This window comes from Miscanthus floridulus, chromosome 5, assembly GCF_019320115.1.
Source record: "Miscanthus floridulus cultivar M001 chromosome 5, ASM1932011v1, whole genome shotgun sequence".
Lineage (NCBI taxonomy): Eukaryota > Viridiplantae > Streptophyta > Magnoliopsida > Poales > Poaceae > Miscanthus > Miscanthus floridulus.
In genome coordinates, this window is record NC_089584.1 from 2,636,085 (window position 1) to 2,663,008 (window position 26,924).

Genomic DNA, 26,924 nt, shown 5'->3' on the forward strand with positions numbered 1-26,924 from the left:
TCGTAATAAAACTACCGTCGTCTCAGGTTTAAGTAATTTGGAGCAAAGTATAATGTACATCGCACGTAGTTTTGCTATAGACGTGCACACAGATGTTCGATGGCTTTGCAAATCATCAGGAAAGCAATTACTGATTCGTGCTCCCGTGTACCATTTCTTTCAGTTGGACTTATTAGTCCTTTTTGTTTCAAATAGTAAATAACTTGTTCTTGCATACGGAAATTCTGTCGGGTGTCTGATGGGGATATGCGCCGATGCGCTCCTGAGAAACCCTAGCCACCCGCTCCTAGCCCCGTCGGCCTCGGCCTCCCTCCCCATCCGCCACCCACGCCCCTCCCCAGCTGAGCCCGGAGCCAACCGCGCAGCCCCAGCCGGCGGCTCCATGCCCGCCTCCACCACCGGCAGCGGTGGCCGCCTCGACACCGCCGCCCACCTCCCCCTCCCCTCCACCCTCCAGATCCGCCACCCACGACCCTCTCCAGCCGCGCGTGGAGCCCACAATGCCCCAGCCGCCCAAATCTCGACCCAGCGCCGCGATCAGTGTCACCTCCCTGCCGCGCGCGGGTGTTGGCGCTGGCTTGGCCACCCCGCGACCGGCCTCCCCCTCACCTCCGCTTCCTCCTTCCCCTCCGCGGGCTACTCCACAGCATCGCGGCCCCTCTACGCCACCGCCGCCGGCGCCGGCTCCAGCGACGGTGGGTACCTCCCTCGACTCCGCTAACCTTTCTTCCCCCACGCGCGCCGCAACTCCTCCGCGACGTGCCCCTGACGCCGGTGCCGGTGGTGGCAGCTCGCACGCGTGCTGCTCGCCGCAGGAGCCGGGGCTCGAGTCACCGCTGACAGGGCCCGGGGCGCCCCGCCAGACATTGCCACTGCCGGACGGTGCCATGTGCGTTGCAGGCGCCGCAACCAGCGACCTCCCCAAGTCTCGGCCTTCTGGGCCCGTGGGTGCCGACGAGGAGCCACCTGCCACCCCCCGCTCCTCCTCTCTCTCGGTGGACGCGTCGCCGTTCTACCCTGGTTGCTCCTCGGGAGGGCGCTCAAAGCGCCGTCGCTGGGCGGACGACTGATGGCGAGGAGTCTAACGATGAACATCCCACAACCTATCTGGAAGCCGCCCGACACCTGCCCAAGCCAGTTTCTGCGTCCCCATGCGCGTCCAGCCTCGTTCAGTCGTGGTTCAGGGCCATGGTGGAGCGAACGCAGGACGGCAGGGACCTGGACGAAGACATCAGAAGTGCAACCGGCCACGCCACCAGTTGGTGCGCGGCCTTCCTGCTCGGCCAGTGGATGGCCGCATCCCCGCACACCAGCGACTTGGCCCTCGCGTCACGTCTTCCCGACGATGGGTCTCCGCCCCCAATGTCGATGGGTGGAGGGAGATCCTACCTCGACAAGAGGCGCAAGCCTGCGGCCGCCTCGGTTGAGCCTCACCAAGAGCAGCTCCTGTCGGCCCAGAGGATCCCCGTAGAATTTCACGATAGATGTTTCAACTGCCTCTCCTACTCGCGCAGAGTAGCGACTGGCCAGTTGCCACGGCATTGTCTGCGTTGCCACGGCTTTGGCCACCTCGCCAGGGACTGCAAGCGGATCAGGTCTGCTGCTGAAGACGAAGGGTGGCGTTGCTCGTGGAGATGAGGCACCGACCCCACAGCACATGCACCCACGGTGGCCCGTCGAGTTCGGTCGAGGCCGCAGGGGGCGCTGGCAGAAGCCTGCGACGACGCTGGCGGTGCCGGAGCAAGCCAACGAGCGACACCATCATGGACGCACCCAACGCCTCCGTCGACAACACTACTACCTCTGCCGTTGCACACTACCTCCATGTCTGATCCGCTGGTGCTGGAGCTGTGCGTGAGCACAGGACCTCACGAGTGGGTCAACCCAATGCTGGAGTAGTTCGCCGCCTCACGCGTTGTCAGCCGGCCACCAGAAGAACCAGGGCCTGGGTGTCCGCCCGCCACGATGACTGCTCCTTAGGATGAGGAAGCATCACAGGTGGACAACGGTTCTCCAGCGAAGGCTTGGACGACGGGTGGCCGAGAGCGAGGAGAAAGGACCGGACGCTGGCCCTGGCTTCTCCGGCGCGTCCGGTCACTTTTTGAGAGGAAGCGTTTTAGCGTGACTGGACGCGCAGGGGCAGCGTCAGGTGGATGCTGACGTACGCTGGCGTCAGCATCGCGAGCGCGCGGAGAGGAACGGAGTGCTGACCGGACACTAGGGCACGTCAGGTTACTTGAAACCACGAGGTAGCTCTAGCGGATTACTCGTGACATTGAGTTACATCACTTGTGGGTAGGTTCTTGCGGTGTCCAATTGTGTGGACAAGGTTTGTGCAACACCTCTTAGCCGCCGAACCACCAAGTGTTGGTCGACACAATGGGGACTAGCGTGTCGGTAAGCATGTGAACCTCAGGAGTAAAATTTCTTGTCTCTTGCCCATTGATATTCTTCCAGTGATTGTATTGGCATTCATATTGTGATTGGTTCATCCCTCTACACGGCGGTATAAGCTTTCCACTCACTCCTTCACTTACTTGCAAGCTAGTTGTAACAAGCTCTTTAGTGTAATTAGTTTTGAGAGCTTGTTTTGCTTGCTAGTTAAGTTCACCTAGTGGAGCTCTTTAGTGTAGCAAGTTTAAGAGCTCTTAGTGAGTAGCAACTTAGCCTCTTTTGTGCCTGCAACCCTTGTATAGCTAGAGCAAGTTTGCATTTCGCCGTTTGTCATACTAATCAAATTGCTCTAGTGATCCTTGTAGATTTTTAAATAGGCTATTCACCCCCCCTTCCTCCCTCTAGCCTATATTAGGACCTTGCAGGAGAGGCCGCCACCACCATAGCCGGATGGTTTGGAGCGAGTGGGACACCGGCAGCAGGAATGGGGTGGGTGCTTGTTTCTCTTTCCCCTCGTTATGCGATTGTGGCAGTGCCACACTAAAGTAGGAGGGTGGGGAGGGAGTCCAATTGGGCAGCCACAATGAAATCCCAGGTCCATCGAGTGCCGGTGGGCTGTAGCCGTTCTTCTCCATGAAAGAAAAAAAGGAAAAAAAATGTATGTGACGGGAGGAGGTGTTTCACTAGAGTGGAGTTTGTTCATGAAAGCCGGAGGTCCAATGTTGACGCTCATACTCTCTAGCCAGAAGCTCAGCTAATTTATTGTTAGAAGGCATGTTTGGTTCATCACTCCACCTGGTAGAGTTTTGTACTTCATACTCTGTTGAATAAAGAGATCGGCTTCTTCTAACAAAAACTACTGCATAAGTTTAAGCCGACAAGGGGCATTTGCCAAGGAGACCCTATTTCTCCTTATTTGTTCTTATAGGCAGCAGAGAGCGTTTCGTGCATGATAAAATCTCGAATCTAGTTATTGAATCTCAAGGGAATCAAGGTGGCTCCCTCTTCCCCGAAGATAAATCACCTACTCTTCACGGATGATAGCCTAGTATTTTTCAAGGCAAATATTGAGAATGCGCAAGAAGTAAAGGGGTGTTGCAAGATTATTGCCAAGCTTCTGGTCGGTGGGTTAACATGGACAAATCGTCTATCCATTTTGCTAAAGGCTGCCAACAAAATGTCAGAGCTGAAATCTTTTGTGGATATGAATAGCAACTCTCATCCTCACACAAATCATTAGCATATTTTTCAGTAACGACCCCAAGCATCGTGTACTAATGGTGATAAACTAGAACAATGCCAACAAGCGGGATGTCGTGCGGGTGTGGAGTTGTACCCACGTGCGGGTGTGGACGAGGGTTTGTAATTGAACCCGATGGGTAAAATCTGGCGGGCAAAAAAAAACTCGTACCCGTGCCCGCTAGACCCGCGAACCCGCTCCAGAGCCCTGACATGTGGGTGTTGAAGTGTTGTGTCCTCAGTGTGTATAGAATCAAATCTAGCTAATTGTCTTTGAAAATCTCAACTATCAACATATGGTTCATACTAATTAATTAAATTTATAGAAGTCGTGTGCATTTTTGCTAGTTAAAAAATATTTATTCTTTTCTAAAAATTGATATTGGCGGGCTAGCGGGTGTGCCCGCGGGTATGCTATGCCCGTGGGTAGCGGGTGCGGGCACACTTTTGCGCCCGTCACGGGTAACGGGTGCGGGTTTCAGCTCGCGGGTGCGGGTTTCCATACCATGTACCCGCGAAAAATGTGCCCGTTGCCATCCATATACCAAAGACATGATGATCTTCAGCATGTTCGGTTGACTGGTTCGTATCGTTGCTGGTTCGTTTATGTGAGAGAGAAGTACAGCTGGCTTGTTCATTGGAACAGTGTTCATGTGAGGGGGCTGACCAGCCCAGCCAGGCAGCCAGCCCCAGCCGAACACGGCGCTTATTGAGGATACCATGGCTTAGCAACCAAACGTAGGATTGCCTTGAGCCTTACGGATGGCCCGTTCAGCTCCTCCATCTCCACCTTCGATGCCCCGCCGGCCGGCATCGCCCAGTCAAAGTGATACAGTAAGCTCGCCAGAGCCAGCTCCATGGCTGGCGCGGCGAACCCGACCCCAGGACATCCTCTCCTCCCCGCGCCGAACGGCACGAACCTGAAGTCCTGCCCAAGCAAGTAGTCCGTCTTCACGTCGTCGTCGCCGTTGAACCGCTCCGGCACGAACTCGTCGGCGCGTTCCCACGTCGCGGGGTCCCGTGCGATCGCCCAAGCGTTGACGATGACGCGAGTGCGCGCCGGAACGTGGTAACCGAGCAGTTCCGTGCCCTCCATCGTCTCGTGGGGCAGCAGCAGTGGCAGTGGCGCGTGCAGTCGGAGCGTCTCCTTGATCACGCACTTGAGGTAACGCAGCTTCTCGAGGTGGTCCTCGGTGACGACGTCGCTGCCGCCGCCGACGACGACCCCGCGGATCTCGTCTTGGACCCTGAGCATCTCCTGTGGGTGGTTGACGAGCTCCGCCATGGCCCATACCAACGTGGTGTAGGTCGTGTCCGTGGCGGCAGCAAACAAGACCTGGACATGCTATTCTTGTTTACATCTCCAAATTATGATGATCGCTACATCTCCAAATTTTGATGCATATGACGTACCAGGATATTGGCCTTGATGGCTACGTTGTCAAACTTGACACCGCCGGCCTCCTCCGCCGCCTCGTTCACGTCCAGCAGCACGTCGACGAAGTCCCGGTGATCGTCTTCTTCCCGCCGCCGGTTGCCATGACGCCTCTGGCTGTGGTCCGTGATGACCCGGTCGAGCAAGGCGCCCATCTCCTCCGACGTGCGCGCCGCCTTGGCGTCCAACCCCATAAGAGTGTCGACCCACGCCAGCCACGGCACGAGCTCCCCCACGGTCACCGTCCCCAAGCAGCTCCTCGAAGTCAGCGAACAGCTCCGCGAGCTTCTCACCCTCGCCGCCGTCGAGGCCGTAGCTCCGGCCGTCGTCGCCGAAAACGGCACGGGAGATGACGCCGTTGCTGTAGGAGATGAGGATCGCGTTGAGGTTCACGGCGCCGGCGCCACGGGCTCCGGCTCCGGCGCGACGGACGCGGCTGACCATCGCGGCGCGCCTGGCGCCAGTACTCGCCGTAGGGGGCGAAGGCCATGTCGCGGCCGTAGAGGAGGCGCTCGGCCATGCGCACCCTGGGGCGGCTCGCGAACGCCAGGTCCCGGGCCTTCATCACCTCCTGCGCCGCGGCCGCCGAGGAGACCACCACGGTGGGCACGCGGCCCAGGCGCAGGAGTACGACGCGGCCATTGATCGAAGCTTGCGGTGAGGTAGGGAGCCAAGAAGGGGCAGGTGGCCAAGGAGGGGAAGCCCCGGCGGCGACGGCGGCAATCTCCGCCGGCCATCCCTGCTGGACGGAGAACCCTTCCTCCTTCTGGCGAAGAGGAGCAGGGAGAGGAGAGCAGCCAGCAGCAGTGCAACAAACGGTGAGACGTCCATGTCTGGCACTGCGCCGAGCTGAGGTCAAGAGTGAGGGAGGTGCATGGTAATACGGCGATGCTGTTGGTAAATACAAAATGCATGATTGAGGACACACCGGCATTATCCTTTTGTATGTAGAGCACCCAAAATATATATAGGGAATTATATTCCACGTATAAGCATGAAGCACAAGTTTTCCACGACACGTCATCATCAGTGGCAAAAGCTAGGATCCAAATCAGAGCCATCTAGATAATTGCGTTTGGAAACTGAAAACACCACTAAAGGTCAGGATTTGCCCGTGGTAGCACAATCTAGCAAAGCGAAACCGACAAGGTAGCAAGACGTATTGTTTTATTTTAATTTATTCATGAAAACAAAAATGAAAACCTGATTGTTACTGAATCGTTTCACAGACAAAATGTAATAATTAAATGCTATGGCTACCATATGAAACTACAAAATGAATGAAGTTGTATATTGGAGTTCTTGTTTCCTCGTCAACCAAACCTAGCTATCTTTAGATAAAATGTGACACGTACTCTAAATCATAAAATGACTTTTGCCTTAGAAGAAGTATCATCAATACCTCTTTTATTACTCTGATTCCCAAAATTGATGGACCAATCTGTGTAAATGATTTTAGACCCATTTCCTTACTCAACTCTTCTGTCAAAATCATCACCAAGCATGGATTCATGATATATATAGAGATAGCAAAGTTTCAGTCTCAAGCTAGAACTACACAATCCTAATTGACACCCTTGTCTAACTTATTATTAGATGAGACATTTAATTATACCGCTATGGCTACCATATGAAACTGCAAAATGAATGAAGTTGTTTATTCGAGAAGATAATAATTTTCTATTTTTAAGGAAAGACGATATGGAGCTTGCTTGATCACTGTATTGATACGAAGTCAATAGGGAAGCAAAGATCAAATTCTTGATGACATGGAATTCAGATGAATGCTTATTGTGATATGGACCTGTATGTGACTCAAGATAGCAAGAAGGTGAAGGGTTGGCGTTGACTTGCATATATATAAGTTTTTATATGGTACGGTTGTTTTTCTTGATCAAACATACCACGTATAAAAAAAACCAAACAAGAAACCTTCACAATTTCTATTCACACCACCACGCGCCACCGGACCACCATGCATGCTGAGATACCAACAAAAACTGCCCCAGGGCCACAGAACCGCTTGAGAGAACGATGGATCCATGCATGGGGCCGCGGCTCTGGTCGCCGGAGCATTAGAATAGCCTACAAGAGTGTTGTTAAAAGGCATGTGCCACCCGCATGACATGTTTGTGCCGCCAGACGAGGAACGCCCTGCCGCCACCTTCTTTACGGGTGTTTTACCTTTAGCCCCCAACTCGGCCGAAGGCAAGGAGAAGAGAGGCGAGGGAGAGGACGCCTGGTGGCAGCTCGACGAGGAACCCCATGCTGCTTGTGTGGGAGCGACGCGGGAGAAAAGTGGCAAAAACAAAATAGTCTGTCTAGCCAATAACCATGTGTTTTATGCCGTATCAACACATGAATTTTTTTACATCATAGAATTAAAATCCAACAACCTCTATCCTCCTTCTATCTCCAACCTTCTTCTACCTCTAGACAATCATAAATCACAAGATCACAGATCCACATATCACAAGAAACATTTTTTTTTCTATGTAAGGACAAGAGGACAAGCGAAACCGACGTGACGAATGCAGTCAACGTTGCGCCTCCCTCAGCAGTGGGCCTTGCTTGCGTGTGGCACCCCCAGTTGGACCAGGACCTGGGAAGATCGGGCACATGATGGATCCGACGACGGCAGGTATCGCCTGCTGGAAGGTTGGGCCCCAACCAGGTCCCAGCTGTGGGTCCGGAGCTTCACCGAAGGGTTCGCCGTCGGCGTTGTCGTACCGAAACCGGCGAGGGAGACAGTTGAAAAGAGAGAGGGAGGGAGAGAGAGAGAAAATTCATGTGTTTTTTATGCTAAAACACATGTGTGTTGTATAGCATTTCTGAAACAAAATGGTAGATCTCCAAATATTGTCACTTACTGGTCAAAGAGGATGGAGAGTGGAGCTAGCACTCCAGAGTACGCACAAGATATAGAGAAGATGCTTGAGGTGAAAAGATATCGAGAGCGATTTTTATTTAAACCGCTCTCTGAATAATAATTTAGAGAGTGGATTTAAGAATAAAAAGTTGGAGATGCTCTAGTAGTTTGGTTGGCATTTGTGGTTGTTGTTTTTCAACTTGACACTGCTATAAACAGAAAACTGGAATTTTCATGACATTTGTGGTCGGTAATTTTTCAACCAATTTGTATAAAAAACCCTTGATCCTTTGACACGGCTAGAAATAGGAAAAATGAATCGAAAAGACTAGCACCCGGACGTCCAAACGGTTGCACGCATCCGGACTCCCACGCCTGCTCCGGCCTGGTCTCTCGTATTCGCGCGCCACTCGTGTTCGGACCGCTCCCTCCCGCTCCGCTGCACATGCCGCCCGGATGACTCGGCCCCGTCTCTTCCACACCAGCGCCTCGCCCGCCTCTTCCACACCGCTTCGCACCCGCCTCTTCCACACCGGCGCTGCACGGCCGGTGCCTCCTCCCCACATCGACGCCGCCATGGCTCCTACGCTAGCTCTCTCTTCCTCACTCAACAACCCTACATCTAGATCTAATTTTGCAACACTCAGATGAACCAATTGCAACATACATCTAAAACAGATAAAACATTTAGAACATATATTTACAACATATGCAACATCCAGATAAAATACTTGCAACATATGTATGAAACAGATGAAACATTTTGAACAAACTCTTACAACATACATGTATAACCATTGTAACATGTGCAACATCCGAAAACTACCATTGTAACATCCATATGAGACATCTGAAATATACCTCTGAAACATCTAAAACACTTTAAACATGTGTTTTGTAATAAAGGGAAGGCCAGGGCTGGTCGATTCCAAGCGTTAGGGTGGGAGCCGGCGGCGAGCGGCGGCGCGCGAGTGCCGCCAGCACCAGCACCAGTAGCGGTGCGCGAGCACCACTAGCATCGCCTTGGCTTAGTCGGGCAGGCAGCGCATGCGATGGGTGGGAGGGAATGAGCACGGGGTGGGGCGGGGGCGCGCGGCATGCAACGTGGACGGGCGACGCAGATTTAGGCGCATGGCGCTGGTGAGCGGTGCGTTGGGTCGGTCCGTCCGGACACACGCACGTGGCATATCATTATCAAAAATGAATTTCCCTGATGGTTCGTCGAAGCCATGTAGGAAACACAAACATTCTAAAGAACTATCATAAACTTGAATCTAGGAAATAAAAACATTCTAAAGAACCATAATAAACTTACATCTAGATGTTGTACAATTATTCACTTTAGGTGCGTACATGACACTATGACTATACAATGCAACCAAAATCACCCACGTATGTTTAAATCCCACTACCAACAAAGGCATGCATGATGATCTTACTGACGACACCACGGCTTAGCAACCAAACACAGGTTCGCCTTGAGCCGCACGGACAGCCCGTTCAGCTCGTCCATCTCCAGCTTCGACGGTCCTCCAGCCGGCAGCTCCCAGTCAAAGTGATACAGCAAGCTCGACAGCGCCAGCTCCATGACCGGCACAGAGAACCCCACCCCTGGACACCCTCTTCTTCCAGCGCCGAACGGCACGAACCTGAAGTCCTGCCCGAGCAAGTAGTCCGTCGTGAGGTCGTCGCCGGCGAACCGCTCCGGCACGAACTCGTCCGCGCGCTCCCAAGTCGCGGGGTCCCGCGCGATGGCCCAGGCGTTGACGATGACGCGGGTGCGCGCTGGGACGTGGTAGCCGAGCAGCTCCGTGTCCACGGTCGTCTCATGGGGCAGCAGGAGCGGCAGCGGCGTCCGCAGCCGGAGCGTCTCCTTGATGACGCACCTGAGGTAGCGCAGCTTCTCAAGGTGGTCCTCGGTGACGCGGTCGCCGCCGGCGACGGCGACGGCCGCGCGGATCTCGTCCTGGACCTTGCGCATCTCGTGTGGGTGGTTGATGAGCTCGGCCATGGCCCATACCAGCGTCGTGTAGGTCGTGTCCGTGGCGGCGGCAAACATGTCCTGCATGTATAAAAAATAATGTGCGTACGTAAATACGTGTCATAGCCCACGTCAAGTGCGTACGTACTGTCGATACGGGACCCACAGGATACCCCATAAGGGAGAGAGAAGATATAGTTCAACTAGGATTCTTCCCATGTAAATCTTAGTAGTAGAACTATCAAGTAATCCTACTAGGAAATCTCATTGTAAATCGACTAGGACTCTGGCCTCCTGACTATATAAAGGAGGGCAATGCTCCTGTCAAAAGAGAGAACAGAGCAAATCATAATCAATCCAACGCAAAGGCTAAGGCCGACTGGATGTAAGGTTATTACTCGATCTACGATCGAGGGCCTGAACCAGGATAAATCGGCTGTCTCTTGCGTAAACCATCGAGTTCGGCATACGCCGAAGCCCGAACATACTGCCCCGGGTACCCCCATGGCAGGCTATCGGTGGTAAAACATCGACAGCTGGCGCGCCAGGTAGGGGCTTTCGGCGACTTTGCTTTCGAGAGCTCGATGGACCTCGACAACATAATTTTTCCGACGGGATCAACTTTCATCTTCGGCTCATGGATCTGCAAGGCAGACAACAACGGCAAGCTTCAAAGCCATCTCCTCGAAGATCCAGATCATCTAAAAGAAGTTCCTATTTCAACAACTACAACGGATCAGCTCACCAGAAGATTCGCGCAGCTCATAGTATCCAAGTCAAATCGGATTTCACGACCACTCGTATCCGATTCGAATTCAAACTCTAAGGCAAAGTTTTATCCGAGTGCTTTCAAGAAACCGAGTTCTTTTTTGGCAAGGTTCCAGAGCACAACCCAAAACAACTTGGATTACCCCCAGAATTCTCTCAAGAAGTCGAGTTCTTTTTCATTTGGGCTCGACAACATGACAAAATCCTATTAGGGACAGGTCGAAAGATTTTTCAATCCAAGATTCGGGATACCACTGACAGGAGCTCAGGAGGGTCTCGTGCTAACGATAACATCGCAGGACTGTATCATCCACTGGCCGGATTCCGTTCCTGAGGGTAGCAGAACCCAACTAGTCGGCACAACAACAACAACTATTTTACCTTACCAAGAAGGAGACTCGATCTACGACACCGAGGCATCCACTAAAGTTATGAGCGACTCCAACAGCATGAAAACTAACGCCAATAACAGAACGACTCATGCACGAGAAGTGCTCATGGTTCGACGACCGCGGTCACCATTAAATCCTCCGGAAGCACCCGATGTCAGATCATCAGATGAATCAGAATCCAACATATCACCCTTTGCCTAGGGCTACGACGGAGAAACAGATAGTTAAAAACAAGCTAGAGAAAGAAAAAACAAGTTGAAGCAAGGGCGCCAACACCGTGCTAGGCAGCGCAGGGAAGCTTGGATCAGATACGAGTCAGAATTGGCTGAGTACGACAAAAGAAAATCGCAACGAGAAGTCGAAGGAAGACGCACGGCGAATACGCCTTACGATAAGATTCGAGAAGCATTAGAAGAACTCGGAGCAACTTCGCATCCTGGTGAGAAGTATGAACAGCTCCAAGACTTGCTCCGATCGACAATCCCGAGAACGCATGAAGAGAAAGCTCGATCAAGACTACCCGCCAGATCAACAACCCACCGGCAAGAAGATCAAAATCAAAGGAAATCCGCTTTCGAAAGACTTGGGCCGGGTGGAAGCCATGACGGAGGAAGTAGGAAGGAACATAATCAAGGCCACCGATTTGAACAACTAAGGAGGACTAGGAGCAGGGTACCTACCCAGACAACCTCGCAAGATTGTTCCCATCAGAACAACAGTTGGCCAGAGGAAGGCGCCGAATCTGAATTCAAAGAAACCAAGGCACACGACATATTCCCCTGCTTCGCGAACAGGCTCGCATTGGTGCGATTACCTCACAAATTCAAACCGTCTAATCACTCCAAGTGTGATGGTAAAACTGAACCAAAGCAATGGCTCAGAATATATTCACAATCAATTGAACTAGCCAGAGGAGACGACGATATCAAAACCCTTTTCTTCCCCATGGCACTGGAGGCCATGCCCCTCCAATGGTTCGATAAACTAAATCCAGGATCTATCAGAAATTGGGAGGATTTTCAAAGAGCTTTTTGTGAGAATTTCGCAGGAATCATTACACACCCAATCACTCATGTAGAACTAAAAGGACTCAAGCAAAAGGGAGGTGAAAGTCTTAGAAACTACTATCGACGATTCGGCGAACTACGAGCTCAAGTGCATGACATAACCGAACGAGAAGTAATTGAAGCTTTCTCTCACGGAATCATGGCTAGATGGCAATTTCAAGACTTCTGCAAAGAAAATCTGAGAAACAATGAAGAATTCAGACGTACAGTAGAAAAGATGATTACTGCAGAAGAAAAAAACACGAGAGAGGTTCCCGGACAGAAGCAACCAAGACAACCCGGACAAGCAAAATCACCGAAATAGCAGACATCAAGAAAGAAAACGTAGACCAGATAATACTGTGGCAATGGCCAACAAATCAAAAAAGTTTCCCAAACCCAGAAGATACGATGACATTGAAAACATACGTTGCCCATTGCACCCTAGTGGGAGGCACACCATCGGAAATTGCTACACTTTCAATGATCGATACACAAGAAAAGATAGTAAGGAAAACACCAAAGAGGACAATCAGAAAAGAGAAGAAGACAACCACGAGGACAAAGGATTCCAAAAACCCAGGGGAACGGTAGCAGTGATTTTCTCAGGGGCTCCGGATTGCAGAAGCAAACATCAAGAAAAACTAGCACTATGGACCATTATGATAGCAGAACTGGCTACACCAAGATACCTCAATTAGTCACAGTATCCTATCCAATTTACCAGAGAAGACCAACGGACTAGCATGGGAAACGCATGCCATTATCCACTGGTTCTAGATCCAACTATTGCTGGTATGACCGTCACCAAAGTACTAATCGATGGAGGAGCTGGACTTAACATCATCTTTTCAGAAACTCTAAGGAAAATGGGACTACAACTCGCTGGGATGATTACGCCAACAAGCACACCTTTTTACGGAATAGTACCCGGCAAAGCAGCCATGCCACTCGGACAAATTACTTTACCTGTTACCTTTGGAACTCCTTCAAACTACCGAACAGAGTTTATCAAATTTGAAGTCGCCAACTTCGATTCATCATATCATGCAATCCTCGGACGTCCAGCACTGGCCAAATTCATGGCAATACCACATTATCCGTACTTACTGCTTAAGATGCCAGGACCCAACGGTATCCTTTCTCTTTGAAGCGATTTAAAGCGCGCTTTTGACTGCGACGTTCAGGCGATCCAAATTGCAGCTAAAGCGCAAGCCGACAATGGAAGAAAAGAAATAGCCGCAATCGCTGCAGAAACAAGCCAAGAAGAATTAGAAATACCGGCTAAAAAGCCCAGCATCATCGCACCACCAAAAGAAGCCGACGTCAAGCAAATCGACTTAGGCACAGGCGATACCTCCAAGACAGCAACTATCAGTGCTCACCTCTCGGCAAAATAGGAACTCATGCTCACCAACTTTCTTCGGGACAACAAAGATATCTTCGCTTGGAAGCCAGCCGACATGCCAGGAGTCCCAAGGGAGTTGGCTGAGCACAGAATTGATGTTAACAAAAGCTCCAAACCTGTAAAACAATGGCTACGACGATTCTCACCCGACAAGAAGGCAGCAATTAAAAAGGAAATAACAAAACTGATGGCAGCCGGATTCATCAAGGAGATCCTTCATCCAGATTGGCTAGCAAACCCGGTCCTTGTACAGAAGAAAAACACGGACGAGTGGCGTATGTGCGTCGATTACACAGATCTCAACAAACATTGCCCAAAAGATCCGTTCGGGCTACCACGCATTGACCAGATAGTTGACTCGACAGCAGGATTTGCGCTATTATCTTTTCTCGATTGCTATTCAGGATATCACCAGATCGCACTAAAAGAAGAAGACCAGAGCAAGACATCTTTCATCACCCCGTTTGGTGCCTACTGCTACAAGACCATGTCGTTTGGACTAAAAAACGCTGGCGCCACGTACCAAAGAGCTATCCAGACTTGCCTTGGGAATCAAATCGGTGAAAATGTGGAGGCATACGTGGACGATGTGGTGGTGAAAACAAAGAACCCAGACACTCTAATCGAAGATTTAAAGCAAACCTTCGAAAACTTGAAGAAATGGAGATGGAAATTGAACCCAAATACATGTGTATTTGGAGTTCCCTCAGGACAACTACTCAGATTTTTGGTCAGTCAGCGCGGGATCGAAGCCAGCACCAAGCAAATTCGAGCTATAACAGAAATGGGCCCACCTAGAAGTGTCAAAGATGTGCAGAAACTAACATGATGCATGGCGGCCCTCAACCGTTTCATATCAAGACTCGGCGAAAAGGGGTTACCTTTCTTTAAACTACTAAAGAAGACAGACAAGTTCGAGTGGACAATAGAGGCCGACGAAGCTTTCAAAAAACTTAAAGAATACCTCACTTCATCGCCTATCCTAACACCTCCAAAGAAAGATGAAGATATGATGCTATATATTGCGGCAACTCCTACCGTAATTAGCACAGCAATAGTCATAGAAAGAGAAGAACAAGGGCGTGTGTATAAAGTGCAACGTCCCGTATACTACATCAGTGAAGTACTGTCAGAATCCAAAATCTGGTACCCGCATGTACAAAAACTACTCTACGCTCTACTCATTACCTCATGGAAGCTTCGCCACTATTTCGAAAGCCACAAGATTACCGTGGTGATAGATTTTCCACTCTGAGACATCCTACACAATAAAGATGCCATGGGGCGCATATCTAAGTGGGCAGTTGAAATTAGAGCTCTTGACATCAATTTCACCCCATGGAAAGCAATCAAATCTCAAGCCCTCGCCGATTTCGTGGCCGAATGGACAGAGATTCAACAGCCTTTATCAGATACAATCCTTGACCACTGGAAGATGTACTTTGACGGATCACTCAAACTAGGCGGGGCCGGTGCAGGCGTTCTCCTCATTTCTCTAGAAGGAAAACAACTCAAGTACGTCCTTTAGATATTATGGCAAGCTACAAATAACGAAGCAGAATATGAAGCCCTCATCCACGGGCTACGAGTGGCGATTACCCTCGGAATAAAAAGATTACTCGTATACGACGATTCAGCAGTGGTCATCAACCAAGTCAACAAAGATTGGGATTGCACCAAAGAAAACATGGGTGCTTATTGTGCTGAAATACGGAAACTTGAAAAACATTTCCAAGGATTAGAAATTTTACACGTCCTACGCGATTCCAACATTGCAGCAGATGTCCTTGCCAAGCTCGGATCAGACAGAGCAAAAGTTCCACCCGGCGTATTCATAGAAGAGCTATCAGTTTCCTCTATCAAACAACCCGGTGAAACAACACATGAAATTCAGGCTAAAGGCATTCAGATCTTGATAATCAACACTTCATGGACCCAAGTTTTCATTGACTATATCAAAGAAAATAAACTGCCAGCAGATAAAGCAGAGGCCACACAAGTTGTTCACAGAAGCAAAAACTACGTTCTAGTAGGGGATAAACTCTACAGAAGAGCAGCATCATCAGGAGTACTACTAAAATGTGTCTCATTTAAAGAAGGCAAAGAAATCCTAGATGAAATACACTCAGGTTGCTGTAGAAATCATGCCGCTTCAAGGACACTGGTTGGCAAAGCATTTCGCACCGGATTCTACTGGCCAACCACTTTGAAAGACGCAGAAGAGCTTGTCAAAAAATGCAAAGGTTGCCAAATGTTTGCAAGACAAGCCCACGTACTAGCTCACAATCTTATCTGCATCCCACCCGCTTGGCCTTTTTCCTGCTGGGGGTAGATCAAGTAGGACCCCTGAAAAAAGCAAAAGGCGGCTTCGAGTACATCTTTGTAGCAATCGACAAATTCACCAAATGGATTGAATACAAACCACTCGCGAAGTACAGCGCAACCAAAGCAGTCGAGTTCATCCAAAACATTATGCACCGCTTTGGCATGCCCAATCGAATCATCACAGATCTAGGCTCCCCTTTCACAGCTACAGAATTCAAGGGCTGGGCACAAGACTGTGGTTTCAGTATAGACTATGCGTCTGTTGCACATCCAGAGGCCAACGGACAAGTAGAAAGGGCTAATGGACTCATACTAGCCGGATTAAAGCCAAGATTATACGAAGAACTAGTGGACTCTGGGTCCAAATGGATTGAAGAATTACCGAAAGTAGTATGGGGACTACGAACTCAAATAAGCAGAGCAACAGGCTATTCACCTTTCTTCCTAGTTTACGGGTCAGAGGCTGTACTGCCCGCCGACTTGATCTGGACATCCCCAAAGATAGAGCAATAAGATGAAGGAGAAGCGGAACACACAAGAAGATTAGAACTCGACAGCTCAGAAGAAATCAGAGTAAATGCTACCCTCCAATCAGCCAGATACCTACAAGGTTTAAGACGGCATTACAACAAGAGTACCCAACCTCGATCACTACAAGTCGGAGACTTAGTACTAAGAAGGATACAGAAGACTAACGGACGACATAAGCTACTCAGTCCATGGGAAGGTCCCTTCATTGTCACAAAAGTCACCGGACCAGGCACATACAAGTTAATAACTGAAGATGAAAAAGAAGCCAGCAATACATGGCACATCAGCCAGCTAAGAAGATTCTACGCGTAGAAACAACTCAAGAAAAAACAGATATGCAAGCCACAAGGGACCAACGTTCACAATCGATGAAAAGCAATACTCTTCAACAACATATGTAGTAGTTTATACTCATGATCAATAAAGATGGCATTCATCCACAGCATGTCTTGTCATGACCTTCAACGAGTTGTTTTCACGAAACAAAAAGCAAAATGGCTGAAAACATGCCTGAGCATCCCGGTCGAGAGCAAAATAGCTGAAAAAACGCTTGAGCCCGCCGATGAGGGTAGCTAAAAGCTAACACCCGAAACAAAAAAGCAAAATGGCTGAAAACATGCCTGAGCATCCCGGCCGAGAGCAAAATAGCTGAAAAAACGCTTGAGCCCGCCGATGAGGGTAGCTAAAAGCTAACACCCGAAACAAAAAAGCAAAATGGCTAAAAACATGCCTGAGCATCCCGGCCGAGAGCAAAATAGCTGAAAAAATGCTTGAGCTCGCCGATGAGGGTAGCTAAAAGCTAACACTCGAAACAAAAAGCAAAATGGCTGAGTCGACCAAAATTTAACTTCAAAAGACCCTCCAGCACTTCATTCCGAAAAGCAAGAGGCTCGGGGGCTACATCCAGATAGGAATACTTTTTCCTCAGAAAAGCACAAGCACCATTCAAGAAAGCACTCGGGTGCCGAAGTTTGTCAAGGCAACATTCTATACCGAGTCATTTTACATAGCGCAGGCGAAAGGTTGTAAACGCAAAGATCTACATCTAACAAGTCATAGCACGGACAAAGCACTCGACGGATCACAAAGGAGGAAGAAAAGAAAAGTACTCGACAAATCGAGGGGTCTCGTCAGAATAACGCACAGAGTTGTTTTGCGGAGTAGAGACGGGAACAGGACAAAGTACTCAGCAAGTCAAGTAACTTCAACCGCACCCAGGCAAAGAATACATCAACAAAAATAAAGAATCTTCATTTAAAAAGGAGTGTAATATTACAAGGGGACGCTCAATCGAGTCAGGCGTTGTCATCAGAAAGGGAAATGTCAATATTTAGACTGTCTACAACCCTACTGGCTAGACCTTCGACCTCAGACTCCATCCTCTCAACGGCGTCAAGATATTCTTGGCTTTCAGCTTCTTCTGCTATCTTGGAGAGAGGCGCCTCTGGAGCAAGGACCCGGACCTGGGCCAGCACATTCTTGGTACATACTTGGGCACACCTCTTCACGAACTCTTGGAAACGAGTCAGAATCCGGGGAATGAACTGCGCCCAAGATTGCCCGTCATCCGCTGGAGTCCGGAGGACATCGGCTACTGAACGAAAAGATTTCCACAAAACATTCCAATTCTCTATAGCCGTCGCCAGCTTCCCGGACAAGCCTTCAATAGTTTTTTGGGCCTGCACAAGATCTCTGTCAGCTCCGCGCCTAATCAGCTTAGCAAGGGCGAGTTCTTCCTCAGCATGAGTAATTACCTCCTCAGCTCTATTATGACTAGAACGGACAAGGGCCCTCATTTCATCAATACTCTCCAAGAGCTTCTGCTTCTCAACTCGGAGAGCTAGACAGGACACCCAAGAACAAGTCAGCGGAAAAAGAAGTCAAAATACAAGAAGAAACAGGCAGAACCTGCGGCACCTTTGCATTCATTCTTCGTAGACTCCACCGCAGCATCTCTCTGTTTCTCCGTCTCCACTACCCGGGCGCGAAGGGCTTTCTCCTCCTTTTAGTGCATTTGACGCTCCGTCTCCAACTCAGCCCGAAGGAGGTCAAGATCGGCTTTCAGAGCGTCCACCTCCAAAGACAACTTCCTCTCATTTTCAGATGAGAAAAAGAAGCCAGAATGATCACGAGAGAAAGACTGAGCAAAAAGAGGCAAAGAGAAACAAGGCGTAAGGATAGAAGAAAAACAAGCATGCAAAAGAGGAGTGGTAGTAAAACCTACCTGGAGCTTTTCACCAAAAGAAGTCGCGAGGGTCGACAAGCTCCCCCAAGCTACGGTCAGCTCCGATAACCGATGAGTGGCATCGAACTGTTGCACCACGTCACCGGAAAAGAAGGGGCCGCCGGAAGCAAGAGAAGGGGAAGGAGAGGCCGGCTGGGGCGAAGAAGGAACGACCAAAGCAACCTCCAGGGAAGCCGGAGCCAAACCCTCAGAAGGACCTAGCGCGACGGCCACAGTTACCTCCGGAGCGACCAAGTCCGCAACTCCGCCAGGTAGCTCTGAAGCCCCCGCGGCGACTTCATCAACAGAATGTTGTGAGTCTCGAGGCTCAGAACTCGTTGGCACGGCGGGAGGCAGAGAAGAAGTCGATGAAGAAATTAGAGAAGGCGAAACACTGAAAAGTGATAAAAGGAAGCACCAATAAAAATCAGAGGAAGGAAGATAAAAGCCAAAAAGATAAAGCTAGAATCTACTCACCCGACTACTTTTTTCTTCGCGAAGCCAAGAGAAAGCCTCGCAGGGGGAACCACGACGGCGAAGACGTCCCTGCCACCCGGCGACGGGAGCGGGACAGCCGACAATGGAGCCGCGGAAGAAGCCGGGGCTAGAGCCATGGAAGAACTCCGCACCGGAGGAGCGGTACAGCTCAGGACAGAGGCAACCAAAGAACTCGACACCGGAGCTTCAGAAGAAGTCGGCGCGGGAGCCTCGGAAGAACTCATACCCGACCTCCGATTACTTCAAAAAGTTCAAGACTAAAATTCAAAACAAAGAGGAGAAATTCAATGCAACAAGAATATGAAAACCAACTCACCGCCGCATGATGAGGGGGACTTCATCATCCTCTTCTTCCTCAGCCAATGAAACCAGAGCACCTGCTGAAAAGGAGATGAAAAGTACTCGGTTCAAGAGAGAAACATGAAAATAAAAGAACAAAGAGTATTAAATGTGCTCACCTAAGAGCATGCTAGCAACAACTGGAGTACCTGAGGGAGTACTTGGTTTGCGAGGCTTCTTGGAGACAGGCAAGCCAGATGAAGACCTGTCTATTCGCCCCCTCTTCGGGACACTGCGAGGACTACGAGAGACTAGACGAGGAACATATTCTTCATATACATCAACAAATCTGAAAGAAACCCCAGGAAGGGCTGTAAATGTTTGAGACTTACTAATTGCAGAAGTACCAGCTAGACGATCCCCAGTCTCCGCCATGGCAGGGAGAACATCAAGGGGGATCGGATCGACAAAGTTCCACCCAAGCTCCTACGAAAAAAGATAAAACACCGAGACAAGGAAAAGCTAAGCAAGAACGGATGCAGCAAGAGTACATAAAGAACTCAAACAAAAAGATAGACAACTCACAGCTGGGGGCGGGTTGATGGCTGAGAACTCAGAGACGGCAGGAGGAATGACGCTCACTCCTTTCAGTATCTTCTGGAGGCGCTCGAGTACCTCCTCACCGGTCAGCTCAAGAGCTGGGACCATGCGTGAAGGATCCTCGGCCCTAGAATACTCAAAGCCAAGATGCTCCCGCTCTTTCAAAGGCTGAACCCGGCGACGAAGGAAGCTTGAAACAATACCAAAGCCGGTCAAACCCTGCTGTTTCAGCATGCTAATCCTATCAAGGAGTGGCTAGATCGCTTGAATCTCAGCAGGTGACTCAAGCTTCTTGTCCCATCGGTCATTCACCATAGGACCAGATCCAGAGTGAACGACAAGAGAAGGGATCAAATTGGCAGCGTAGAACCACTTGGCACGCCAATCTTTGACAGAATCAACCAGGTCATAATCAAAAAACTTAATTTTGAGACCCTGGCGAAACTGAATCCCGCAACCGCCGAGGGCGCTGGTTTCTTCACGGCGGGGTTGAGGTTTTAGACGAAAGAAAAAGCGAAAAAGAGATAGAGAAGGAGGGATCCCAAGGAAGGCTTCACAAAGGTGAACAAAAACAGAAAGATGGAGAACGGCATTGGGGGTTAGATGGTTCAGACTAACCCCAAAATAACTAAGAAACTGATGAAGGAAGGCGGAAGCAGGAAGACAAAGTCCAGCGCGGACAAAGGAAACAAAAAGGACAATCTCACCAGGACCCGGAGTCGGAACCCGATGCTCGCCCAGAACTCTCCATTCAGCGATGACTTTGCTTTGGATCAAGCCGTCGCTAATGAGCTCGCGCAGCTGGTCTTCGCTTGTTGTTGGAGCCGGCCAAACCTTCTGAGCTGCCCTCATGGCCACGAACTCCTGGTTTTCAATCAAAGACAGGGATGACTCCTCGTCCACGAAGGTCGCCTGAGACTTGCTTGCGGTTTTCTTCTTTCCCATGAACTGGCGGAAGCAAAAAAGGCACTAAGGAAGATGAAGCTAGAATGATGGTGCTCGGGTGATGGCGACAATGACGGCGGCGGATTTCTGAGAGCTAGGGTTTAAAGGCAAGAGCTGGGCGACAAGGAAAAGGAAGATAAAAGGTCTTTAAATAGATTTTTCAGTGATACAAACGGCCCACAAAGCCTGTTAAAACACAATGTGGGAACGCAACGGTGCATTTACCGACGCAGCTAAAACGACGGAGGGCACGAATCCTCACAACGGTACAAACCAACGGGCAGATTTCAGACTTATCCGTCCAACGCCACGGCAGGGTTATCAGATTGATACAAGAACAACCCATCAAACCAAGAAGAAAGAAAGGGCTACCTCACGAGGAACAAAAGAACCCGGATATGTAAGAAAGAACTCGGTAGTCTCACGAACGACAGGGATCACAACAGAAAAGTCAAAGACAACTCAGAAGACAAGATTCGTTACATTACAAGCGACTTCAAAAATAGAAGATTACAAATCTTACAAGACCCAACGAACTCGGCACCATGAAAAGCAAAGTAGCAAAAGAGGAACACGGACACGACTAGACTCTGGAACGACTACGTGTCCCAAATTGCTACTAGGAAGGACAAACCGCCATCAGTTACACTATTTTCTTCAAAGGACGGACGCAGTGCATCCAAGGCGGAAATCGACAGCATGGCAGGGCAACATGGAGCATGGAAGGCCGGTAGGCATCTGTCTACCCAAGACCGATGTGATGCTGGATATGGTGTTGATCTGCACCGGACGGTCTCAAGACAGGCGACGAGGATTAACCCAGAACTGCCGGATGAAGGAACGAAGCCCACATCACAAGACTTCCTCCAACTACCACCACGTACATCCTAGCATAATGCTGTCGCGGGATTAGCCTACCTCTAATCCCTATCACAAGACTTCCTCTAGCTACGACAAGACACATAGGAACTACAAAACATGCCCGAGGGCTACTCTACTTCACAAACTACCATGTTCATGACCACCAAGGTTTCAACAGAATATTCAATGAATGAAAACAAGCACTCTGGGACAGTATTTATAGACCAAAGGATCGGCGCACATGGACTAGGAGTACCAACGAAATAAGCATAACAAAGGACACAGTGAAAAGACAGGACTTAATAATAGATGACTCAGGCGAGAGGAAGCAGTACTCGAAGACAGGCATATTCGGAAGAATATACCAGCACAGTACAACCCGTGAACAAAAGGCATTTACACTCAACCACCACCATACAACTACATCTGGCAACAGCAGACCATCAAAGAATACGCCAGGACCTCGCATCCGATTTCTTCCTGAACAAAACAACACGGATATATGCTCGGAGGCTCGACCAGCACCATAGCCTAATCAACACTAAGCTAGGGAACCCGGTTTTCATTTCAACTACTTCCGGAGGCTCGGAACCAAAGACAAAGGACCAAGAATACAAGAAACTCAAGACTACAACGACGACGATACATCAAGACTCTTTATCCGACTTCTTTTCTAAAGAGAAGAACTCGGAGAAAGCGCGGAGCTGCGGGATAAACCCAAAAGCACGAGGCTCGTACACTCAGTGAGTGTAATTTCACCAAAAAGGAACCCAGACATAAGCTCGGAGGCTGTATGTCGCAAAACTACTCGGATGATGGTTTAATCCAAGACTAAAAGGCCGCTTCGGAAGGATGCCGCGAGACTACTCGGACGATGGTTTAATCCAAGTCTTGGGGACTACTTTAGAACACAAATTTTCAAACAACATAAAGGATCAAGACCCTCCAACTTTTTGTTCCAAATAGCAAGAGGCTCGGGGGCTACACTCAGTGAGTGCACTTTTTCTTCGAAAAAGCGCACGTCACCAAAAGACTTCCTCAACACAGACCATTTCAAGACATTACGACAAAAAGAACCCGGAACGAGCCATATTCGAGTTCTTTTTTATAAAACTTCAACGAACAATCGGAACAACTTCAAGACAAGATCCTCCAGCTCTTTGTTCCAAATAGCAAGAGGCTCGGGGGCTACAACCAGATGGATGTATTTTTTCTTCAGAAAAGCACTCACCACTCAAAGATCCTAAGAAGCGCTACAAGATTTCACTCCAGAAAGCACTCGGATGACATCTTATTCCTACTCAACAAGACTTGAAGGGGCAGAGCGAGACTTTCAGAGCTCAACCATGAAGTGCTCGGGGGCTTGTCGATACGGGACCCACAGGATACCTCGCAAGGGAGAGAGAAGATCTAGTTCAACTAGGATTCTTCCCATGTAAATCTTAGTAGTAGAACTATCAAGTAATCCTACTAGGAAATCTCATTGTAAACCGACTAGGACTCTGGCCTCCTGACTATATAAAGGAGGGCAATGCTCCTGTCAAAAGAGAGAACAGAACAAATCATAATCAATCCAACGCAAAGGCTAAGGCCGACTGGACGTAAGGTTATTACTCGATCTACGATCGAGGGCCTGAACCAGGATAAATCGGCTGTCTCTTGCGTAAACCATCGAGTTCGGCATACGCCGAAGCCCGAACATACTGCCCCGAGTAGCAAAAATTGAGCCGGACAAATGTTGAACATACAGACATGCATGTAAATTAATTATTTCTGCTGGCGGAAAAAAAACGTCAATATAAAATCAGTACCGATAGTACGTGTGGTTGGTAAATTAATTCGTAAGTTCGTACCAGGATAATGGCCTTGATGGCCACGTCGTCAAATTTGGCTCCACTGGCGTCCGCCTCGTCGTCGTTCACGTCCAACAGCACGTCGACGAAGTCCAGGTGATCGTCGCCGTCACGGTGGCCGCCACGGCGCCTCTGTCGGTGGTCCGAGATGACCCGCTCGAGGAAGGCGTCCATCTCCGCGGACGTGCGCGTGGCCTTGGCGTCCAGCCCCATGAGCGCGTCGACCCACGCCAGCCACGGCACGAAGTCCCCCATGGTGACGGTCCCCAGGAGCCCCTCGAAGTCGGCGAACAGCTTCGTGAGCTTCTCGCCGCCGTCGGGGCCGTCGTAGTAGCTCCCTCCTTTGTCGCCGAACGCGGCGCGGGAGATGATGCCGTTGGTGTAGGAGATGATTTGGGTGGTGAGGTTCACGGCGCCGCCGCCGTCGCGGCGGACGCGGGCGAGCATCGAGGCGACCTCCTGCTCCCGGGCGTGGCGGAAGGAGGTGACGCGGCGCTGGCTGAGGAGGTGGAGCACGCAGACGCGGCGGCCCTGGCGCCAGTGCTCGCCGTAGGGGACGAAGGCCACGTCGCGGCCGTAGACGAGGCGCTCGGCCATGCGCATCCTGGGGCGGCTCGCGAACGCCAGGTCGTGGGTCTTCATCACCTCCTGCGCCGCGGCCTCCGACGAGGCCACCACCGTGGGCACGCGGCCGAAGCGGAGGAGCATCACCGGGCCGTGCGCCTGCGCCATTGCCCACAGCTTCCGGTGCGGCAGGGGGCCGAGAAGAGGCAGGTGTCCCAGGATAGGAAAGCCCCGAGGCGACGGCGGCAGCCGCCGCCGGCCATCACCGCCCAGCGTCTTCCTCCCGGTCCCGGTGGAGAGGAAGAGGAGCAGGGAGAGGAGGGCAACGAGCAGCAGTGCAAGGAGCGGTGACACGTCCATGTTTGCACCAGTGCTCTCACGTATGGTCAATGTTTGCACTAGTGCTCTCACGGATGGTACGTATGGTCCAATGACACGTATGGTAATGGTATGGATGGTCCAATGAGAAGCGAGCAAGATAATTGGAGCACCAGTTTTCTCACGTATGGAATATAGACTTGTCGTGGAAAATGAATGTGGGTTGCCTCACTGCTATGTTAGATGGCGACGGCGGTGCGCGCGATAAGATGGGGGAGATGATGACAAATGGGTTCCGTTGGATCTGTTTTGGTTGATGGAAATTGAAAATGAAGGCAATCCTTGTGATTCAGAAAACTGACAGAAAAAGAAATCCAAGTATACAGATAAGCAACACATGTTTTCCAAGGTCAGCAGCTAGGTTCCAAAGCAGCCCCACCCATATCACAGCTACGGTCAAAATGGGCACTGTAGAGAAACCAGACTTCGCCGCCTCACCTGTCAAGTCAAGTGGCGGAACAAATGATCCCTTCTTTCCTATCGGAAGCGCTGTCCCCTAAACGGCCGTTTAACCCGATTACACACCGTTTAAATGCTACACGGTGGTACATCTTTTCAGTTTAATCGGTTATTTTAATCATTTAAACGGCCGTTTTTTCTGTTTGAACACCCGTTTTGCCCACGTAATGGACTAAATAGTAGGTGACCTATTGTTTACCGTTTAGCGTTTAGGATAACATTTAAAGTGAGATCTAGCTCCTTGAATCGATTGTTGTAGCATGGATCTTGGCGGGTGGCGAAGGCTCCTGGCAGCGGGGTGTCACCAAGGCGTCTTCGAGCGGGCGGAGACCGGGCGCTGACTAGGAGATTTCTCGACCATGCTCGAGGGGTCATCACGGACTCCGCCGAGGCCAGGCACGCACCCCGCCGACCGCTCAGGCGAGCGTCTCCGGTATTACGGGCGGAGGCAGCCTTATCTCTAAACTAACCAAACGAACAATTTTATCCAAGTGTGCGTAGGTACTCAAGCGCGGGCGCTCGCGGTGGGCGCAAGCGCGCCAGCATGGCTCCTGCGCGGCCGGGAGGAGACCTACAGATGATGTCTCTGCCTGGACCGGCGGAGACCCGCCAAGGCGACGGCGCGCCATTGATGGCGGAGGCTCTGAGGCCAGTGGCCGGGCGGAGACCAGCTGGTGATGTCTCCGCCCGGACTGGCGGGGACTCTCCGAGGCAACAACGCGCCCCTGAACGCGAAGGCCAGCGGCGAGAACCTTGGCCCCCGCGCGGCCGGGCGAATACCCGTGGAGAACGTCTCCGACCGTCCGGCGGAGGCCCGCCAAGGGAGCAGCGCGCCGTGGGGGATGAAGGCCGGCGCCGGGGAGCCAGGCCTTTGGGCCAAAGACTAGCTACAGTGGGTCGACCGCTCGTGGAGGCCCATTGCTTAGAAACGGTGTGGCAGGACTGCCCCACGAATAAAAGGCTAGCGGCAGAATATTCCAGGGATGTACTGTAGTAGTTGAGGGGCATTGTAATAAATTCTGTTATGTGGTAGTTGAGTCCTATAAATAGGGGACACTTGTAACCATGGAGGTTGGTTGGTGAGTGAATTAATGGAACCTTAACTTCTCGTGCCATTCCCTTACTCTCCACTATTCCCCCCTGTCGCTCGTACTCCGTGCCTCCGCCCGAGGCTGGCCGTCTGACGGGCGAAGGCCTTGGTCTTCGCCACGCAGGTTGAAACCTCTAGTTTCAACATTGGCGCCCACCGTGGTTGAGCCAAGGCAAACCAACAGATGGCAGGGAAAAGAAAGACCACCACCAGAGCAGCAGCGGCCACAGGTCAGCGAGGAAGGCCTAGGCGCAATATTTGTAGCGCCTACGCAACCTCGCCAGCGGAGGATGACACCAGAGCAGACGCCCAGGGTCAACCACCGGAACCCCAAGACCAAGAGATTCAAGATCTGGAGGCCCAACCAAACTCAGCCACAGCACCCGAGCAAGAACTGCAACAGCTGCAAGCACAGTTGCAAAGAGCTCAACAAGAGAGGGACATAATGGCAGCAGCATTCGCTGGCTAATCAGCAAGCTATCCAAGCGTCAGCACAAGCTAGCAGAAATAAGGTAGCAGTTGGCAGTCCTACATGCTGAGATGCTAAGTATGCAGCATGCAGTACCAGCAACAACCTCCGCAATCCCAGCCTCCGCAGCAACAACAACTGCAGCCATGCTTCAGGGTTCTACGCCAGTGATCAGCCAGCCGACAATGCCATCTCAGGTAATGCGGAGGCCTATCGATCCCAAGTCCCCACTATCTGAAGGCATACAACAAGTCGCCATGGCCAACATCGTACAAGCCAATCACACTACCCAAGTTCAATGGAAAGACTGACCCCC

General features: G+C 50.7%; 2 protein-coding genes and 1 pseudogene across 17 annotated transcripts; all 3 read right to left on the reverse strand.

The window, feature by feature from the left end:
• Positions 1-286: 286 nt before the first annotated feature.
• Positions 287-889, reverse strand: LOC136451268 (uncharacterized). The gene has a single exon (XM_066451982.1). It carries the CDS (start codon positions 887-889, stop codon positions 287-289), a length of 603 nt encoding a protein of 200 aa, XP_066308079.1.
• Positions 890-4,226: 3,337 nt separating this feature from the next.
• Positions 4,227-5,984, reverse strand: LOC136449370 (cytochrome P450 71A1-like; annotated as a pseudogene).
• Positions 5,985-8,644: 2,660 nt separating this feature from the next.
• LOC136553284 (cytochrome P450 71A1-like) lies at positions 8,645-25,081 on the reverse strand. Of its 16 annotated transcripts, XR_010783126.1 has the most exons (8): positions 23,649-25,081; positions 19,569-19,875; positions 19,427-19,490; positions 19,090-19,350; positions 18,613-19,006; positions 18,306-18,528; positions 18,143-18,228; positions 17,549-18,067 (listed from the first exon to the last, which is right to left on the reverse strand). XR_010783126.1 is itself a non-coding variant. In XM_066544694.1 (6 exons), the coding sequence occupies exons 1-6, from the start codon at positions 20,221-20,223 to the stop codon at positions 9,438-9,440; spliced, it is 1,362 nt and encodes a 453-aa protein (XP_066400791.1). In that variant the 5' UTR covers positions 20,224-23,280; the 3' UTR covers positions 8,646-9,437. The 16 variants fall into 16 exon arrangements, 14 of the variants coding, with proteins under 14 accessions (XP_066400790.1, XP_066400791.1, XP_066400782.1 ...); XR_010783125.1 differs by having other exon boundaries at positions 17,546-18,228; XM_066544694.1 differs by lacking the exons at positions 17,549-18,067; positions 18,143-18,228; positions 18,306-18,528; positions 18,613-19,006; positions 23,649-25,081 and adding exons at positions 8,646-9,999; positions 19,975-23,280 and having other exon boundaries at positions 19,569-19,700; positions 19,782-19,875.
• Between the last annotated feature and the right edge of the window lie 1,843 nt (positions 25,082-26,924).